The 22211-nt window shown below is 38.9% G+C and overlaps 1 protein-coding gene across 3 annotated transcripts in view; it reads left to right on the top strand.

Moving 5' to 3' along the window:
- grh (grainy head) overlaps nucleotides 1–21853 on the top strand; it is a 74519-nt gene extending 52666 nt beyond the window's left edge. For 2 of the 3 annotated variants that reach the window (XM_069134286.1, XM_046608836.2), the window contains 9 exons: nucleotides 1375–1643; nucleotides 5050–5218; nucleotides 10000–10111; nucleotides 10597–10691; nucleotides 10997–11173; nucleotides 11318–11503; nucleotides 11852–12298; nucleotides 14677–14741; nucleotides 16073–21853. In XM_069134286.1, the coding sequence (XP_068990387.1) occupies nucleotides 1375–1643; nucleotides 5050–5218; nucleotides 10000–10111; nucleotides 10597–10691; nucleotides 10997–11173; nucleotides 11318–11503; nucleotides 11852–12298; nucleotides 14677–14741; nucleotides 16073–16373 (1821 nt within the window). In that variant the 3' untranslated portion in view covers nucleotides 16374–21853. The remainder of the gene's footprint in view (nucleotides 1–1374; nucleotides 1644–5049; nucleotides 5219–9999; nucleotides 10112–10596; nucleotides 10692–10996; nucleotides 11174–11317; nucleotides 11504–11851; nucleotides 12299–14676; nucleotides 14742–16072) is intronic. The other variant, XM_046608846.2, reaches the window with a different exon arrangement.
- The last annotated feature ends 358 nt before the right edge of the window (nucleotides 21854–22211 follow it).

Raw genomic sequence — 22211 nt, 5'->3', positions numbered from 1 at the left:
TATTAACTTCGTTTGTACAAAATATGAAATTTCACTTTCTTTCTCTCACGGGAGTGAAAATCTAGCCACTCAGGCAGGAATTGTATTTCACCCAAGAAAATTTGAAGTGCGTGAATATTCTGCAAGACTTTTCTTTCGACATTTTCTGTACAAGAGTGCGATTTTACCCGAGCAGAAATTAAAATGTCCTTCGAAAGATTTTGTTAGCTATAATCTGTTCCCAAATTTTTATAACGAAAAACGCGTTAATAATCATAAAAACGCAATATCTCAAGCGGACCCGATTTTTTTCACTTTCATTTACCTACAATAGTAAACCTTGGATAATTTAACGCTGCAGTTAGTTGTAAAGAAGTACAAGCGCGTAATATCGAGACGGTGGCGGTTAAATTGAACTGCTTCATCGGATCCCACCGCAAGGTAAAGCGAACAGTGAGTCGATAATGATGATAATAAAAGAGCAGAGAGCCAAGGGAGAGAGAAAGAGAGAAGAGACGGTGGAATGGGCCGGAACCGCGGCTCGTAAAGTATTAATAGAGACGCAATCCTTTCATAAACGTCGAAATTGTCGCCAAGTGAGGAGCGCACGCATGAACGCGGTTCGCTTTACGAGACCGCAGAACCTGAAGAAGAGATGCGCGTTAAATCCGCACTCGCTTCAATTTACCATTTTACGAGCCGTACTTGAAGATCCCGCTGCACCGAAGCCGCGCTCGTTTCCTTTTCTTTTATCTTTCATCCGCGTCCAGGCAATCTGGTCTGCGAGTACTGCAACAGTTGCAATCCTTCGAAGCGCCGGCTCTTCTTCTTCTTCTTCTTCTTCTTCCTCCTCAGCAGCCAGCTCCTCTCTTGTTTGCCTCAATTTCACCTCCTCTCTTCAGACTATTATATCACTAATGCCGCACTTCGCGGAGCCCGCAAGAAATCGTCAGCGTGATTTAACGGCCTATTTTAACAACCGTGCAGATTGAAATTATCCCCAATAATAGAGCCTGTCTATTATACGCATGCAATTACGATTTTTTCTAACCTTACCGCATTTACACCTTGCAGATCATCTGTATAAGTGAAATTAATCATCCCCGAATGATTTTTTATACTTTTTACTCTCGAATCAATCGTAATGTCAACTTTTCTCACCTAAAAACCGGGACGTATGTCACAATCAATCGCTTCGCTCGGGCGGTAAATCCACCGGCGGGAATAATCTTCAACTTTATTCCCTTGTTACATAAAGTAATATTCTTTTTAGCTGTCTCAGAATACCTGGAACGATTTCTTCACTGCAGCCACTGCATGCGTGGCTCAATTCAGCATCACCCTATCAAATATACATTATACAAGTACTAAGATCGTTATCTTACTTCTTTTCAGACGTCCTTCGATTACACGGAACTCTGTCCCGGAGGTCCTGTCGCCGGGACAGCCGTGGTCCTCGAAAACGGGGCGGTCGTTCATCACCAGCCCCTTCAACTCCAGCTCCAGCAGGGCCACGGCCAGGTCCAAGTCCAACGTGGTGGGAGCGGAGGCCTCGTAGCATCTGGTACGAGCAATCCGAACGCATCCCAAAATCCGCCAAGATCGAGACCTTGGCACGACTTTGGCCGACAAAACGACGCTGACAAGATTCAGATACCAAAAATGTGAGTGCGTTAACCGTTGCGCAGGAATTTATTAGCCATGGATGCCTGCCGCTGTTAAAAATAATTTCTTCACTGAATTTCCTACACTATATTGGAAGTTTTATTTGGATACGTATACGTAAATCAAACTTCAACAAATCATAGCTCGTTTTGTTTGCAAATTAAGAATTTACTAATGGGCCCAAAATTACCGTAAAAACGACTTGTGCGAAATCAATACCGGTTGTGAATGTGAGAAACTAACGTTTCAGTTTCAAAAAATAAAAAAAATATATGTACATCCATAGGTTATTAGATTAGATCTGGTGATTTACCCAGAATTGATGCAGCCGTTACTCGTCGAAATTGGACAACCTATCAACGAATTTGCAAGAGTTTGTAAAAAAAAAGAAAAGGGTTCTATAATTTAAACCGTGCCACAAATTATCGAGTAGTTTTCTACTGAAACTAATCGCAACTCAATTGAAAATCCTGTTTAATTTCGCAACCTTTCTCGAGAGTTTTAAGACAACCTTACCAAAGGATAAAAATCCAGCTTTAAGATGACGCTGCGGACTTTATTCGGCGGAATTACCGATCGGATGTCAAAAATCCCCGATACGCGGTGCAATGTTACACATATTCGAGGGCGTTAACCCGTCGGAGGGTTTATCGCTCGGCGTGGTCCCATTAAATATTAAATACGAAAGTGTTCCATTTATATTATACCGGGCGTTCATCCGTGTGCGTAAGTTCCTTTAGATTACACATAATACAATATACGCGCGACGTATCGCCGGTCGAAGGAGCTAACGTTAACGTATAATAATACTTACGTCGGGCTTAGGTAGTTAGTCGTTGCAGGCGTTGTTTGTGGCTGTATGCTCGGTATATCGCGAAGCGACGTTATTAAATGTTGGCGGTAGGCTAGACGCGCGATAAGCTAAGTAGAAGCGGTGGTATATGTACGCTTTATACGCTTCTTTATACACGGTTTCACTCAGTGAACAGATATCGACTTCCTTCGGATAACGCGGGCGAAACGCGCCGCTTCGACTTTCTGTTTCTCCTTCCTTCTCTCTCTCTCTTTCTTTTTTCTTCCAGTCTCGCATGTCCTCTCCCTTTGACTGTATTTTTTTTTTTTTTTTTTTTCATACCTTTACTGTTTTCGAATATTTCCAATTCCTTTCCGTGTGATCCGTTCGCCCCGTGACGCAATATAGCTGGAAATTATCCCAGCCAGCCGCGTATGCTTGACGTGAAAGCATCGAAATGAAGACTTTTTTCAATACCTCGCGTCTCGTTAATGTAAACCAGTTACTGAACGTGTAACGTATGTACTGAATTTTATCGGAACGAAAAAAGTGTCAGGGGTAAAGAGAAAGAAAAAAGGATAACTATGTTATTCAATAAACATGTCGTCACATCGCACAATCTTTATTGAAAAACCAATACACACGCTGTTCACCGTTTGACTGGAATGCGCTTATACTGTATATCTACATTACGTAGATTTGTATGAATAATCTATTCAACGAATTAATATAAATCTCGACGCATTCGTACAACGTGTGATATACTGGCCCCCATTTGTTCAGAAATACGGCGAACTCATCCAAGTATAATATCGATGATATACCGATTGGTGGCTTCTAACGGTCGGAGTGAAAGATCGAAACTTATGCCGAATTTAGTACCAGCTCAATCTAAAATTATAAATTCGATTTTAGATGCAGCTTTTTCTTCATACATCAAATCTCTAAAAACTTGAAAATCCACCGCGCTTGCGCGGGTTTTATCGGCTAATCATGCAGGCTGGCCATCCCGAGTCTTCAGCTGTCAAACGGTTCCTGGCGGCGATGTAGTTGATACGAATATTCGAGGTTAGAATCTCAAATAATTGAGCTGGTGACTCGGAAAGGTTTGGAAAGCATTCGTTGTCGGTTCGGAAAGTTGACTCTTCAAAGAACGATCGGAATTTAATGCTTACGCTCTTTGAAAATTCAAACGTACACATTTTGCGCACGTTGGCACGCCTGCATCGCAGACAAAAATATCGCCGCGGGAATATTTCGCCGACCAATGAGATTGAATTACTTGGCGCATGCGCGGTTGATTTTGTACGTGTATCTACGTGATTTACGCGATAATTGGAAAATTAGGAGTCGACATTTTCCACGATGCGTATAATTGTGCAATTTTACCAATTGTCACAAGTATTACCGAAGAGTTGCCTACAACAATCGATGCGGCATAACGACTTCCGGGATACAAGGTGCGAGCAGAGATTGTCTGTTCGTTCTACCGTACGAAGTGCGCAAGGCATCGAACCTTTGAAAGCAGTGACAAAGTAGCTTCAAATTGCCCCGGTTCACCGCTGGCAGAGTTTGATAAACCGTCTCTACTTTCACAAATCGTTTATTACTCGCATAACATAGAAGTAAATGTAATGTTGCATACACGTGTTGAATTGCCATTATCATGCATGCGTGCATGTTATGTTATGACCTGTGCATATCTCGGCACGAAGTAATGTCCATTATACTTCCCTGTAATAAGTTTGAAACGTCAAGGCGCGGTCAATTCATCATTGGACGCGTTACTCGCTCGGCTTATAATATTATCCCTTTATTGGCGTCGATTCTCGATCGGTGTATAACTTGAGTCGAGGTTAGTTACAGGCATATAGTATACATGCATACCACTGCCGTGAAACTTTATTTAAATTACAAGAAGAAGAAATAATTTATTATTCCAATTGCAATTGCTCAATCCAGGAAATCGAAATAACCGCTGAATGTAAAAAAGAGGAGATAAGAATAACGCGAGAGAAGAAAAACAACCGCGAATAATTCATGAATATGAGCAATTTGTTGACGTGGAATTTTGTGGATTGTATAAAAAATCGATGTAGCTTCTCTCTCGATCCGATCGCGGGAATGTATCAAATAAATATATAAATTTTTTTTTTCCAAGTCGGTATTCGATCGTCCGGCATACAAGCTTCCGCGTCGGAATAATTAACCAATTTAAATATCTCGAATGATTGTTATTGGCGTAATATATACACATAAATATATTTCCCCGGGTACGAAGTAAATAAATTATCGTTTACGTCCCGCGCGACATGAAAATGAAACAATTCTTTTCCTCGGTTTCCAAACGGTTTTACTTTTTCTTTTCTTTTTTGTTGGTTTGTTTTTTTATTTTCAAACTTTTTTCTCCGATTCTTTTAATCTTTGATTCCACCCTGTTATTCACCGCCACGTATCGCGTGCGGTCTGGCACCTCTCTGGCAGCCCTTTATACTTACATCCATCCCGACTACCTGCCAGGGGATGATCGTAAAATCTCCCCCAAGAAATAATCTGCCAGCAGGAGTAGTCTTCAGACGCGAGTTTTGATCGATTGTCCTTTTTGTCCGCAGCTACTCGTCCTACGGTTTCAAATATCACCTGGAAGCGCCGATCAGCACCTCGCAGCGTCGGGAGGACGACCGCATCACGTACATCAACAAGGGTCAGTTTTACGGCATCGCTTTGGACTACATACCGGATCCAGACAAGCCGCTCCTCAAGTCCGGTCAGACGGTTAAGGTAGGTGAACACTCCTCGTCCTTGCTGGGAAAACGATTAATCGGCGTGCAATCATCCGCCCTAGAAACCTTCTAATTGCTTTGTCAAACGGAAGGCTGAGTTTGAAAATTTGCAGGATTCAATCTACGTTAAAAAAAAAAAAATAAAAACACAAAACAATTACACCGTTACCGGAATTCCAGAAGAAGTGAATTTATTTACACAATTATTATAACGGAAGCTCGATGGAAAAGGGGGTAAAAATTATCAAGCAATTAACTTGATTGTCCTTCAGCTTTGATAACATTCGATTGATTTTTCAGTTCAACTTTTTTTTTTTTTTTTTTGTAAATTCGAAGCTCCCAGCCTTCCTGCATCGGTGCGTGTTAAACTCGCGTGAAATGGAACGTCGAGATAAAGCTGGGTTAATGGATACCGCATAAAATTGTTATAATCGTCTTGAAGATCTCGTGGAATTATTAAATTAAACCGACTCGCCGCGTGCAACGTGTGTGTTATACACCCGTTCGTGTAATAAAGTTTCGTAGAGATTCAATCGAATTCGAGCCACGTATAAATGCCGCTGCATCTCGACTCGAAGACTACGTAACATTATAACATGTATACAAGTATACACGGTGCGTATAGTTTGCCGATAAATTATCAAAATTATCTTCGTCCGAGAATAAACCGTCGAAACGTTCCACGGAACCGTTGCAAATGGATTCCGATCTATAGATATAATGAGAACTGTTAGAAGCGTTGACACGATCGAGCGGCGTTTTCTATTGCCGGTTATGAGACGATTCCTCGGATCTCCGGCTTCTCCTAATCACCTGAATTTCAACACGCGTGTCTGAACCTGGCTCTCTTGTGTCGGATATAAGTCAGAACATCGCAACGACGACGGTGAGAATTAACGTTGCAGGTACTTAATTAAATACCCGTTCCGGTTGACTCTGAATTTCAAACAGCGAAGCCCTGATATTCCGCCGTCTGGTATGCATAGGTGTACAATATACCAGGGTGGTTAATTTTTCGACGTTTTTTTTTTTTTTGTTTTTTTTTGTTTTTTAGTATTTGTCACAGTGGCACCTTAAAAAAAAGAAAAGCAATGTCGAAAAATGAATCACTGGTATATACTTGTAAGTAAGAAACAGTAATTTGCCCGTAATTCTCGACACTGTCAAGTCAGTAACCGCGGTCATCGGCTCAATTATACTCTCTTTACGATTCCCGATAGTTCTCAGTTCTGTCATGACTTCAAATAATTCAACTCGCACGTCAATCCCGGTGACTTAACGGAGTGACGTTTCACCGTCGGCAGAGACACACTGTCTACTTTATCGCTAACCGCCGTCTGCGCTACCCAAGTAGCACACGGCTTATTTATTGCCGTCTTGTTAGCGTCGGTGTAGAAAATTGAGACAACTGATTTCGTTGAATAGAAAATCGTGCACGTTTTCAAACCAATCGTTACACAATATTGTACAATTGTTATCATTACGAGTGCATTATATCTGGTTAATGTTTAGTAAGAATATAAATTGGCCAATTGGACATGTACGAGGCTACGTTTTATCAAAATCCACCCGTATTCGACAGTCTAAAGTACATTTTCACTATTTACGATACCCTGAATTCCATAATTACAGGAAAGCTGGTGTTATCCTGGGTTACATTACCCACGCAACGATTTCATTCCGTACGTTCATAATATTTCCTGAAATAAATCGCCAAAAAATCGCGTACCTTCTGTCTTGAAACACGGTGTTTAAATTGCATCCTCGTTGCGAAATTGGCTAAACTTAACGACGATCGTCCGTGAATTAACGCTCGCCAATACTCCGTGTAAAAAAATATTCTCTGATAATACACGCGCGCACATTACGAGCGGTTAAAAAACATTCGCGACAGCATCGTGACAAGTGTGCTACCTGGAACGTATCCACTGATTCATATTTCGAGAGCTCGAGGGCACATGCCTCTTATTCGCGATCCGTGGTACTAAATCCGCAGCACGCATCGATGCACGCAGGCTCTACGTATCTGCAATCGGGGCTTGCACGCGCATATGTGGCACGCATATCGATACATTTATACATACATATATGTATAAACTTGACGCGGCTGCAGAGGACGTTGATCGTAAAGCTCTGCACCGCAGGAGCATTTCTCCTCCGCACAGTGTGCGCTTTAATCGTGTGCACACGTAGATACGTGGCGGTATCGGTTATGCTGCAGGAAAACATGGCGCCTTATATTCGTGTGCTGCGGAATCGGGTGCGACGCGTGTCCGTTCGCCCATTCACCCGAATCACGAAAAATCGCTGCCAACCTCTACGTGTGCGCGCCGATTCGATCGCCCTGCACACACGTGCATTCGGTATTACTTTATGCATTTGCAATGGCGCGGTCTCTCTACCCGGCATCCTATATTTTATATAATACGTATAACGCATACGTGTGGAATCGGGCGTGACCAATGACTTTGTTGTCACCGTCGTCGCTCCCTCGGCTCCTTGGAGTCCGAGCTATTTCATTTCGTATCTTGATCGCCTTACCCCACCTTATTATTGTAGGTACCGGTACAAATTCCAGCTTTCGACCCTCTTCGATATCGCACGCGCCGGATACCTTCTTTTTTTGGGAGGATGGGGTCAGGAATACTTCCGTTATCAAAGTTAAAGCATCGCGAATACGTAGGTATATGCGCAAAATTTGGAAATTTGTCAGACAGATCGTGGAATTTTTATTTTCGACTCTGTGTCTAGCTGATCACACGCCTTCAGGAATGGGAAAAAAATTCTGAAAATCATAACCGCCCACCTTTTTCATGATACCTGATTTTCATTCACGTTTTACGTCTTATCAATCTTGTAGGAAAGGATGCCTGTAAACCGGCTGCTTCAATACTACTTCACAGCGAGTGGGGGAATCTGTGCGTTAAGGTTTTTCCTGCATTCCACTTCGCGATCTCATTCCGTAAATTTGAGACAGTCGCGAGGCTGCTGAAACTCCTCCTCGCTGCAGAGCTTGTACACGTATATGCGTGTGCATGTATATACATACGTATATATTTATTTATACATACATGTATATATATATATATATATAACAACTGCCGCGGTGTTGAGCTGCAGCCTCGACGAACACAAAAACTGTGTGGCGTAAAAGGGCACGATGCACGTATAAGCATGCAGAGACGCATGAGATGAAACTTGAACGCGCTACCTCAACCAGTGCCTGCGTATAATGCGGTATCATACGTATACATATGCGATGCGTACGACGTACTCTTCGCCTTTGTAACGTCTCACGCGCATGCTTGATGATCAAACTAAACTCTCGTATACGGGGTGGCTCGGTCGAACTGAAAATTTTTGAGAATTTGCTTCGTTTTATGGTTCATAGACTACTCAGGATTAATTCGTCGCAGTTATACGGTAGATTAAATAAAAGACGTCAAGTTACTGGTACGATTATACGGTGTAGTACGTTTCAACTTGTTCTGTTCCATATGGAAATCAACATCCCTGTGATGAATCAATGCATGCTTGGTAATTATAAATTACAACAGTTCAAACAACTGTAAGAAGTATACACTAAGTGTAATAAACGTGCTTACAGATTTAGTAGACACAAGTTCTTTAAGTTCAACAATATGTAAACTTATTTAGAGTAAATACTTACCTTGCGGTGCATTTACGTGTACATTATGCGTGTACGTAAGACTTGTACTCACAAGTGTACACGCGTGTAGGTGGAACACGGACGCGTACATTTAGAGTATTTTTCTTATACGTACTTGAGGTCCATTCGTCAAGTATAACACGCCCTGTAAATTACACAGGCGTATAAATACGCGGCGTACCGCGAGTTGGTAATACCGATGCACTCTTCTGACGTAGAATCTTTCGTGCTTTCACCGACACACTCTAGTCAAGTAGTCATGCGTGTACCGACGTACGTATACCGATTGTGCGGAGCGAGGGTTCAGCCAATGGACGTTCTGATCTCTTTGCGTTTAACTCCGCAGAATTACGCGTTGCGATATGCCTACCTACCGCACTGGCGGACATACCAGCCCATGTGTACGTACCTACGTATGTACCTCGGTAGGCGCATGTACACCACTTGCGTACAATGTAATATGACGAAGAGATGTATGTAATATAACGTGATATATCAGCCGCGGTGCAACGTACGTCGCACAATATCCAAGCATACGCAGTGAAACTTGAGGTGTTTCCTTGCCTCGCGTTTTTGCCGCAGCTGCATAACCATGCGTATATACCTGCCTTTTTTTTATTTATTTTTTTTTAAATAAATACGGTACGAATATATCATCATTATCGTACGTTCTAAGAATACTGTACGTACTTATTTAAGTCACGATATTGGCGTACAGACAAATTATAGGTTGGACGATCGCATAGCATTCGGATTCATGTTTTTAAACAGTCGTCTAGAAGGGGGAATAATCGCAGCTGAAATACTCTTGCCATAGTTTTGTTTACCCTGAAACAGTCATCGATGACTATTGAATGCGTGAAATGATCTTACGGTGTAAATTGAATTCGAAGCGTGTCAATGGCGGCCATATTGGTTTCGTCCGAGGGTCTGAATTCAACTGTCAAATAAAACTTTGAAAGTACTTATGTAGCTTCCGATTTTCAAGAATCCATCTTCGACAATTCAGTCGTATAACTGTAGTGTATACCTGTGTAGGTACTTGTGTTTCTGCCGAAGATGGGTACGGTTCACTTGAAGCGACCTAAAACTCTTAATGAAACTTACAGAGCGTCGTTATGCTGATGTTCCGAGAGGAGAAAAGCCCCGAGGACGAGATAAAGGCGTGGCAGTTTTGGCACGGCAGACAGCATTCGGTCAAGCAGCGCATACTCGACGCTGGTAAGTCTGTTTACTCATTGTCGATTCTGTTTACCCATACCTGTGTCATCCGCACGCACTCGAATCCAATGATCGCGAGATGAGCGCGTGCTGCATTGTGCGCTTCGTTCCTTCGGACGATAAACCTCGACTGGTTCCCATTTTTTGGTTCATTGTAATGATCTTCGAGTTTGCTATATGCTTCCCGTATGATTTGAAAGTGGTCGTAATGTTGCCACTAAGAAACTGTCCGCCAATTTTCATCACTTTATCACATAACGCTGTGGATGGTGATTGATATGAAGATAGTCGATCAATGAATCGTGGATATATTGTTGTCGTTTCTGCGCAAGCTTTCGGGACCCGTTAAGAACGGCTTACAAGGTTGGTGATACAGACTTTAGACTACAATACGCTCTTTGGACGCTCGCCGGTTCATTTAGCGTTTATTTTTAGTAAACTACTAGTTTTCTCAGTTAACGAATATACCGTGAAATGTTTTTCAGATACGAAGAACAGCGTTGGCTTAGTTGGATGCATCGAGGAGGTCGCGCACAACGCGATTGCCGTTTACTGGAACCCGGTTGAATCTTCTGCTAAGGTAAGCGGATGGGCTCTTCCTTTTTGCCAATATCTGTTTTTGCAGATGAAAATTTTGATGAATCGATAATCTCTGTTAAACGAAGTCCATTTATGTACTTGGACGATTTTGTCAACTGTGAAGAATTGAAATACATTCGACGTTATCGATATACCTTATGTTTTGTAATAAATATTTTTGGTGTTAAATTTTTCGAACCATTACATCTCCACAATATTTCATTTATTATGAGATCATTCGGAATTCCCATGACGTATCGGGTCATGTATGTCTCGGTACTGACAAGACTCTTAAATACTTCGCAGATAAACGTGGCGGTCCAGTGTCTGAGTACAGACTTTTCGAGTCAAAAGGGCGTGAAAGGTCTGCCTCTCCACATCCAAGTTGACACGTACGAGGAGCCTCCACCCCATCCGCACACTCACACGCCTACGCCACCCTCGCATCGGGGCTACTGTCAGATAAAAGTGTTCTGCGATAAGGTGAGTGATGACGCTGAAGATAAGTCGTGCGATTTTCCGCAAGACGAAAATAGATCAGATTCAGTGATTATTCAGACCGACTGCAGAAAAGAGAGAGAGGTGGTGGATGAATGGAATAAATACATCATTCTCTGTCTTGCACAGGGTGCGGAGAGGAAAACAAGGGACGAGGAACGGAGAGCGGCAAAGCGGAAGATGACGGCCACTGGAAGAAAGAAGCTAGACGAGCTCTACCATTCCGTTACGGAACGCAGCGAGTTCTACTCCATGGCGGATCTACATAAGCCCCCGGTCCTCTTCTCACCACCCGCTGAACACACCATCGACAAGGTAAGCGCCGAGAGAGAATTAGCTTATGCCATTCGATTAGAGCGCCGTAGCGTATGGGCGAATCTTGCGGGCTTTATCATTGCAGTTAGAACCTTCCTCAGAGGTGAAGTAAGACGCGAACAACCCTTGCCATCGTTTTGTTGGAGATGGTATAGCTGTCGGTGACCATCGACTAAAGAAATAAATTTTACAGCCGAAATAAAATTCCAAGTGAGTCGACGCGCGCCATGTTGAATTGTGATTTGATCTCCGTATTACGGAAATATAGCTTACTTCACTTCGTACGCGCGAAATATCCCATGTTCTCTCGAATATGAAACGAGTATAAAAACCGTTGGCCAATTGCAGTTCTCGCCGATGGAACTGTCCGGATTTTACGGCGGTGGCGGCGGCGGCACAACCGGCGGAGACACGGACACGTCGTCACTGAGCAACGGGGAAGGTGGCGGAGTAAAAGCGGGGCCGAGCAGTCCGTACCCGACGTGCGTGAGGCCGAGTCTTCCTGCGCTCAAGTTCCACAATCACTTCCCACCGGACAACCTGACCTCCATCCACGACAAGAAGGACTCCCTGCTGATGCAGGTCCAGGAACTCCAGGGCTCGGCGCTCCAGGGGATGCAGCAGACCGGCCTTGGAACCGGCGTGGCGGTCGGCAACCGGCTTCACCTTCAGCAGCAGCATCTTCGCGGCAACGAATCCGAGGAACGCGTTATGCTCTACGTCCGGCAGGAGTCCGAGGACGTTTACACACCACTCCACGTCGCGCCGCCCTCGGTTCAAGGACTCCTCAATGCTGTAAGAGCCCTCCCACCCTTGAGTCCTAGCCTCGCGATCACCTCGCAATGCAGTCAATTCTACTAACTGTGTGCAATCGTTTTCTACTTGTGCTGCTGCTGTGTTGTTGCTGCCCTTTTCGTGTTTCTTTTTCATTGTATCTCACGCTGCCCCGGTGAAAATGATTTCTACAATTTTCCACGAATTTTTAGAGAAATTGGGACATTTCATACAATAACGTGCAAACAATTGTTTTCGTAAAAATTGTAAATATGCATAGTTTCTCATAAAAACCTGTAGATTTTCGTGAAAATTCGTATTCCTTCGATAAAATATCTATAACGTACGAAAATTTTTATCGAAAATTAACAATTCAATACGAAAAAGTATGCATTTTTTATAATTTTGTACGAATAAATACGAAATGTTCCAATTTCTGTAAAAATTAGAAGTAGTAGAAATTTTTACCAGGGTGATTACGCTTTTCCTCTATCGTACCTTCAATCATTGGCGATCTCACGTGATCACGTCTTGAATTAGCGTTCTCGAATATTGTGGTAAAAATCAAAAATCACCCACCGACTTGTGTATATTTTTTAATTTTAATTTTCACAAAACGCAGGTAATCCTGAAAAATATGGATTCTATTCGTCGTATTACATCCATTGCAAATTTCAACATTGTTTTATTAAATTCGAACTCAGTGACTCTACTTGAATCGTTGCCCCGAAAATCTTACATTTACGCAGAAAACAGTCTAAAGGTAACATGGCGTTTTTTCAATCGTTTTTATTCACCAATTCGGAGACGTGATCCAATGTATTGAAACAACCGGCTCCAAGGGATTAATTTGACTACGTTCTGTCAGGACGTTACACGATAATAAAACAAAATTGAAAACAAAAAGTCGACATAAGCTTGTTTTAAAATCGAAACAATCAAGTACAGCGTTATAAAATAAACGCTGCGCTTGATGTTTGGGCAAGTACTTAACATATTTAAGTCCTGTGTTGTCGAACCTAATGAAACGGCGGAGAATAGTACGGAGACAAAACGTTAACATTTTTAAAATAACTATACTGTAAAAAGCGGATTTTCAATCAATTATTTCTTATCTGTTCAGCATTGGTTTATGTGCTGCATAATGTGTAAATACATACAGATCAATATATCTATAGTACGTTTGTACGATAATATGAGCTAATTTTGGAGAGTAAAATGATTATATTGTAAATTTTAACACCTCTCCATACCTATACATCTATGATAGTTGAATAAAAACCTATTAAATATTCTTTATTCGCATTATTATTACTACTACTACTATTACTATTATTATTAGTATTATTATTATTGTTGTTGTTGTTGTTGTTGTTATTATTATTGTCTGTACCGTTTCATTGGGTTCAACGGAGGCTTCTTTTCGTTTTCGAAACCAACACCTCGCTAAAAATGTCACATACTGGGCTCTTATTCTGCGTCTTATCTTCGACGTGGTAAAGAATATTGGAAAGAAATGAGTTGAGAAATTTGTTCTCAGCAAAACTGGCGTATCCGCATAACCCTTATAATGCCGAAGCTCCCTTTCGCCATATTTACTGAAACACGCTGTAAATTAGACGTAACGCATAGGACGCCTTACAAGCATAATATATTAAATGTATATAATATCATTTTAATATTTGTATTTAATCTGTATCATACACTGATTAATGATTAAAAATAACACTGCATGCCTTGCCAAAGCCTCGGGTACTTATACATGTTCGTGTAACACGTCAGCACTTAACAAAGCGTATGTAATTAAACCACCGTCTATTACACGAGAAACAGACCAATTCAGCCCTTTTTCGTCGGTACATACCAAGACGACAGGGTGAAACAAATTACGTGCAGAGCGGAACAATCGCTTAAAGCATTAATTGCTTATTCCCGAGAAGGCCTATTAATTTTTGTTTATTTGCAAAGTAACTTCTTACAATTTTTTTCTTTTTTTTTTCTTTTACTTTCATGCGTATGCTTAGAATTGCAGTTAGAGAAAAAAGTGGAAGGATACATTGTGCATATTTTGGAAATAAAAAAAAAAGAAAAAGAAAACTCAACTCTTTCAATCTGTCTATTCAAATTTGACACGCGTTCTTTCTTTACTTCATTCTCTCATTCTTTCCTTCTCTATAATTTTTCATTTTCGCACAATTTTTCATCACCACGTCAGCCAGCTTCTTTTGGCACGTGCGTATATATTATATACAGATAAAAAGTCGTGGGATCTAGATATCCGGATGTATCACGACTATTAGATTAAAGAGAGAAAAAGAAAAACGTTAAAAAAAAAAAAAAAAAAGAAAAAATGAAACCACTGTCAAAATTCTAATATTCTACTTTTTTCTATTTTACAGATTGAGTCAAAGTACAAAATTGCATCCTCGAGTATTAATAACCTCTATCGCAAAAACACAAAGGGGTAAGTTTAGTAGAGTGTTATCTTTACTTGCATGTTCGACTACAACATTGCACATCACTGCACGCAAGCACGCAAGCACGAACGCACTTTTTTCTCTTTCAAATCACACTAATCATCTGTTTTCCTACATCCGTTTCTCTCCCACCCCGTTACGTTTAACTTCCCACCGCTTAAGTATTTATCGATTGATCGTTTTATCGTTGGTTTTGGCAATGGTTATGGTAAATATAATACCGTTTTGGTTACACAGTCATAATCGTTGGGTGCAAGTCTACCATTTTCACTGCGTGAATTTTACACGTTATACATACAGCATATGGAACAATAATACGCTCTGGCATATAAACGGACAATATGCTTTTTCTCTGCCAATCTCTGCCAATCTCTGTCAATTATCCCGCAACTAAAACCTTGTACTTAAGCCAATCTGTAGGTAGGTAATGCAAATTAGCGATCTTTGAAACTGACGTGTTTCACTGAGGAACGGTATTCGAACGTAATTAAACAAGGTGAAATGAGCCACCGAAATCCGAAATGCCACTTTTGGGAATGAGATATACGAGTTTCCATGATTGTAACACGGTTATCATTTTCGATTAAAGGGATTTCACATTCGTGTGCGAAACTTTCGCACGTGTGATCAAGAGAACGATGACTCGTACGTGCTAATTTTCTCCACTTCGGTGCACATTTTTAACGTAATTCTCATATTTTTGCAGATGTATTGGGAAAAAAAAAAACAGAAAAGTATTAAGTCTGGAAGCGATCGTACAGACTCTAATAAGAATTTATAAACACAGTCCGAGTATGCGTGTTGAATCTCATAACACATAATCATTGCACCTGAAAGTTCAATTATTATACTACTTATCATTGAGATCCGAGATATTGACACGACTAAGTAACAGGGTGCCACAAAAAACAATCAGCTGATCTTTTTAGAAATAATATTAAACGATAATCAAGACGCGAAAATCTTAGAGCAAATTGTTACGCTATTATCTGACATTCAGTTGCCTCAGATTGAACAATTGAATGAAAAACCGCGTTCACAATTAAATACAACTAAATCCCAATATCGTGTATCTAAATTTTGACCATCGAGATCTTCAAAACTTTCGCCTTATTCACTTCTCTACAACCAACTTAAAATTTATATTCACGATAGGGTTTTGTCGATATTATTATTATTATTATTATTATTATTATTATTATTATTATTATTATTATTACAATTATTATTATTATTTTACCGAGCAAATTTCAGGTGCGAACACAAAGTCCAGGTGATCCGAACCAACGTTTCTCATTCGATGTTTCTCCTGTTTCAGAATTACGGCGAAAATTGACGACGACATGGTGCGATATTACGTCGACGAAGACCTTTTCCTACTCGAGGTTAGTCACACCTCGGTATCGAGTAACTCCGACCCGAATTCCGAGCACGATCCCTCGTCGCCTGGCGACATCAGGAACGGAGCTGGGGCCGGATATGACGTCACTCTCATCGAGCTTTCGACCCCAGCGGTCCAGCCCTCGGTTCCGGTCTCAGTTCCGGGGTCGTTGTCGCCCCACCCCCACTCCCAGCATCAGCACCAACATGGACACCCTCACGAGAGCAACAATACGTGAGCTAGGAACGAGGATCGCCGAGTCAAAAGTTCGAGCTTGGTAGTCGGGTGAGGAGAAGAAGAAGGGAAACGATCGGATAGAGGTACAGAATCGAGTAATGATTCGTAATTATACCGGAACGATCTCTTGAAACTTGTAAATTGAACCGCGCATGCGCGGGTTTTATCGACTCTTCGCGCAGGCTGGCCATCCCCGAGTTTTCAGCTGTCAACCTCTTTCTGGCGGCGATGTGGTTCGTACGAATTTTCGAGGTTAGAATCTCAAGTAATTAAGGCAGCGACTCGGAAAAGTTTGGGAAGCATTTGTTATTGGGTGGGAAAGTTGATTCTTCAAAGAACGGTCGGAATTTAATGCTTTATAATCTTTGAAAATTCTAACGTACACATTTTGCGCAAGTTGGCACGCCTGCATCGCGGACAAAAATATCGCTACCGGAAGATTTTGCCGACCAATGAGATTGAATTACTTGGCGCACGCGCGGTTGATTTTCAACTTTCAAGAGATTTTCCCGGTGTGCGTATATGTAGGCTCGCAAGGAAAGTGTCTGGTCTTCGGATCACGGATCGACCGAAACTTCTAGAACAGTTAATTCGGCTCAAAATACGAAGCTTCCGATGTGTAGTTTTGTCAAATTGCTCCGTTTACGATGTAGATCAGGTCGTCGAAGGTTCGCTGTTTAATGAAAATTGATATCGAAGGCAAAAACACGCTTCTTATCTTGTTAGGTCAGGAAATCAACCATAGAAATTCTGGGAAAATCAATGATCCAGAGACAGGATACACTCCGTGTTAGTTTTATCACGTTATCGTTATGTTTGGGTGATTGTGGCAGTAGAATCGAAGTGACCGTTACTCGTGTGCACTTTAAGTGAGAACGAGCCTATCCCACCATCTTCTTTTCTTTTTTTTTTTCTATTATTGTACTGTATACGTAAAGTAACTGCACTGTCTTCCGCTCTCTCGTTATAATCGGATAATTTTCCCGAGAACTCATTATGTACCTATAACAATCGCGTCGATATCACACGATTCTTCATCGTTGTAAATACTTTCATGCTATGTGTTACGCCTACTATACATTATTTCGTTATGTCTACTCTATACATCTTATATAAACTCCGAGTATAATTTTCTCCGTTAAGTCACAATTCATTCGCCCAATTTCAATCGTCAAACTATAAAATGGCCGTTGGTCGTTTTGACAACCATATTCAATACTACTCCGATGTTCTCAACAATTACTTAGGCGCTATAATATTGTTCTCATTATTTCGTAAAATTTTTTTATGGATGTAGAGTAAAAATTCCCAACAGCGGACATCTTCGGGATTAGAAATATTGTCCGTTATTGAGGAGTGGCCGCTATTCAGAACAATATTAACGTGTAAATTGTGCTTCTGGAGATTTTTAGACTGTCCGTTGTAAAAAGGGATCCTTTGTTTAGAGGTGTCCGTTAAGAAAAGTTTCACTGTATTCGCGACACATTGTCAACCAAAAGTGAGTCTCGTCGAAAATATTGAATACTTTATGATATGATAGAAATCGGGAAAAAATCAACCACGGTCAAAGACGATAAGAAAATTAAATTTGAATAAGAACAGTACCCAAAAGTTATCAATAAATTGTTTAAACAAAACATTGCTTAAGAAATCCGTAGGGAATGTTTTTTTTTTTTTGTCATGTGAAGTTCGTTTATTTTTTTGAATACACGTGAATTGTTAAAAATTTTCTTATTATTTTGAAATTTCGAAAGGAGAGATGTAATGCAATGAGATTTGATTTCGGCTTAGCGAATCCACATACATCGTTTCAAAACATGTTTTCTATTCATCGTTGAGTCTTTGTACATGTATAGAGTCAGTTGTGCTCTTCAATATAAATAAATCAAATCCAGTCAAGTAAATCGCAAAAAATAATTGGCAACCACAAAGCGAACGACAGCTCATGTTTCAGCGAAGATTTCACTATTTTCTAAATGTTTGTTCATTAGAAACGAGGTCGAGTCAGATTCCACAAAAAGTTCGAAAACTTTGACCCACTATTCGATGTGAATTAGCTGAATATCGGTACTGCGGGATTGTTTGGAAATTGGTAAAAAATCTGCTATTTCAGCGTCAAAATTATTCAATATGGCCGCCGAGATAGCCGGCAAAGCCATTATAATGAGTAAGCACTTGTTTACCTTACCTGCGTGATTCACTCTTTTCATCTTTCGGCGGCGCCAAGCTCTCAAAATTATTTTAATAATTTAAAAGTAATAATAAAAGAAGGAATAAAAAAAACCGGAATATCGTGCGTTCGTGACGCGGTATGTGAATCAGCTTTAGAGATCCACGTGTACATCAACGCTAAAGAATATAAACTTTTACTCGTAACGCAAAGGTAGATTTACAATACACGGGCATCTTCATCAATCATAAATTTTAACAATGCCGATTACGCAATCAAAGATAAATTAACAGGGCCCAATCTTTGTCCGCCTGTCGTTTTTGTTTTCCCCATTAAACCTTATAACCGATTGTTAACGTTAATTTAGAAGCAAAGAAAACATTTTAGACAACTAAAAGAACTCATCCATTAATCTGGCGTGATTCGTTCGTGGACGGCATGCCACGTCACTATAGAATAGTAGACATTGAACTGATAAAAAACGATCAACAATTGAGTGTAAAGTCTACGTGTGATTGGTTCTAATTACCGGTATAAGCTCGTTTCTGTTTTTATGTAGATACGGTTGGCTGTTCAAAGTTAATCTATAACAGTCGAATAAAAACTTGATTTGCTTACGAAAAAAAGAAAAAAACAAAAACAAAAAAGAATAATGTACGGGTAACAATTTGTGGATAGCAGAGAAGTTGTATTATCGCAAAAAAAAATAGACACTTATAGAGTCAGAATGAAAATGGGAAAATACGTAGCTTCATTTTTTCCGTGACCTTTTTTTTTGACGGCCGTTTCCTTTCTCACCTTTTTTTTCTCTTTTAAATAATTATACACATAGGCATATATACTATGTTATGATTGTTTTTTTTTTTTTTTTTGTTTTTTTTTAATTGTACATCGTGGTCCATTACATATTATTATCGAAGATGGATATGCCACTTTTATACATATATAGGGTTATAAAATGATCGTGCGAAGGACCAGCGATAGTTTATAAGAGAAGTTTACTTATGTAGATCGTATAATAATATAATAGTGATCATATTATATAAACGCAAAGTATAAAGTATGTTAGGAAAAATGGCATATGATGCTAGATGTTGAAAATTCTTATATCGATATTAATTAATATAGTGGGAAGGCCATATATGCAGCGATCATGAGAATATATAGTATATACATATATTTTTTTTTTTCTTTATATATGAATAGTGGTTAATGGTTATCGATTGATTAATTATATCTATTCCCGGTTATATATATATAAGTACAGACCAAGGCACGGCTTTAAGCCCGGATTCTCTTGTTATTACGAAATCTGCGTAAATTTAAACATAATAATTATACGTTATTAGTATGAATATATTCATACTATATTATATATTTGAATATTTACCTGCAGAATACCTAGGTTGTATTAGATTTTAAATCAGATACGATTAATAGGATACATTATAATAATACGTTACGTTACTATATATAGTATATATAACGTATATGTTGTTCATAATATATTTGTCATTCAAGAACGATTATCCCATGATTATTATTATTATTATTATTATTACTATTATAATTAACTTTATTATTATGCCATTTATACACTTCTTATGACATACGTTAATCACGCACGTTATACAAACAAACATCGTATTATACCCCCCACATACATCAAAGCAACGATCAAAATACGCTTGTAAAATCAATATGTTATGTTATTATTACTTTTCTGTAAACATTATTATTTTTGTTAAATTTATTACAAGAACATATATGTTATCATCATTATCGTAATTACCATAATTATTATTATTATTATTATATATATTTTCGTAAAATTACTTGAATCAGATGATCATTATTTTTATTATTACCGTTGTCAATAACATTCATACGCATGATATAAATTAATTTTATTCCAACGATATAACATTGCTAGAACTTAGTAGTATGTGTATTATTATTACTATTATTATTGTAGTTTTTAAAATTTTATCAATTATCATTATTAATCGAGTAATTGCAGAAATACTTTGAGGATTTCAACCGGTACGTTAATTATACATCTTACATAGATGTATAAAAAACTTGATTGCAGGTTTATAACCGATATAGCAGATCTGGGGTTAATGCGGAAATTGAACAGACATCCGACCATGACATATAATTATTGTAAAGAAAACACTGTTCGTAATTAAACATACATATAGCTGTATACGAACGGGGAACAAAGTGAAAAAGAGACGAAAGAAATAGAGTAAGAAAATAAATATGACGTTAGAAAAGAAAGCTAAAGTTGACAACGTTGTGTAAAGGAAAATCAAAGTATGTATACGGGGATTCTTATTATTCTTATCGTTATTTTTATCATTAATAGTATTCCTTTTTTTTTCGTTTTTTTACGCACCTCAGCACATTAGCATCCAGCCAGCCGTTTTGACTTGCCGTAATATATTATTATATGCTTGTACGCGTACCGTCACGTATAAAATACGCGGTATTGCATTTTGTATTAAAATTGAAATGGTGAATCTCAATTCCGATGAAAAAATTGTGGAAACTCTTATAGGGTTCTACTTGTTAGGTTTTTTGTTGTATTTTTTTTTTTGTTTTTTTGTTTTTTTTTCTCTCGTTTCATTTCCGGCGTAGTTAATAGTTTCTATAAATACCTGTACGTGATTAATATGTACCGTTAACAGGTACATAAATATATTAAATAGTTGCGACAGACTGAGTCGATTTGGAAAAATGAATTCCTCGTGATTGCATTGCAGCATGCAAACCGAAGAATTGATATACGTACATTACACCCGTATATATTACGAGATAAATATATACACATATATTCATACATATATATATATATATATTATAATAATAATATAAAGTTGACATATGTATATATGAATAGATATATATACATATACACACTTGTAATACATGTGTTTGATTGTCGCGCGACATCTTGCCATCGTGAGATTGTGCCAGAGGTGATATTACACGTTATAATTACTATTATTATAATTAATATTAATATCATCTTTCGTTCTTTTTGTTCTTTTTTTTTTATTCTCTTTCGCTCATGCAAAAACAAACAGAAAAAACATTTTTAAAAACAATACATATTATACGTTAGTATGTTTTACAAAATACCATTATTATTATTATTATTATTATTATTATTATTATTATTATTATTATTATTATCATTGTTATTTGACACATTATTTGTTACGTTAAAATAAGCCTATCTGACCTTATAAACATATATACTATATATATACCTATGTATGTATATATTATATATTCCAATTAAAGTTTGATCGATCATTTACAATTACCATATGCATATAATATACATATACAAACATATAAGATATGTTACGTCGATGCGAATATGTCGCTTCAATAATACACACAATGCCTAATGGAAAATATGTATAAAAATCGAACGATACATATTTACATGAGATGTAAGACGTGTAAGACTTTCGTGAAATTTGCGACTCAGCCGGGAATTTCCTAACCAACGTTGTTTGTTGTGCAAAAGAACCGCAGGAAGCATGCATGAGTAATGAGTACGGTAATGATTTATGAAATTTTCACCAGGAATTCTCGCGGCAAATTACACTTATATATGCTAGCTATATACAAGCCGGTATTATCATTGCCTAC

Source organism: Neodiprion pinetum, chromosome 1 (assembly GCF_021155775.2).
Source record: "Neodiprion pinetum isolate iyNeoPine1 chromosome 1, iyNeoPine1.2, whole genome shotgun sequence".
Taxonomy (NCBI): Eukaryota; Metazoa; Arthropoda; class Insecta; order Hymenoptera; family Diprionidae; genus Neodiprion; species Neodiprion pinetum.
Note: the sequence above shows the minus strand (reverse complement) of the source record. Positions and strands in the feature narration are given on the sequence as shown.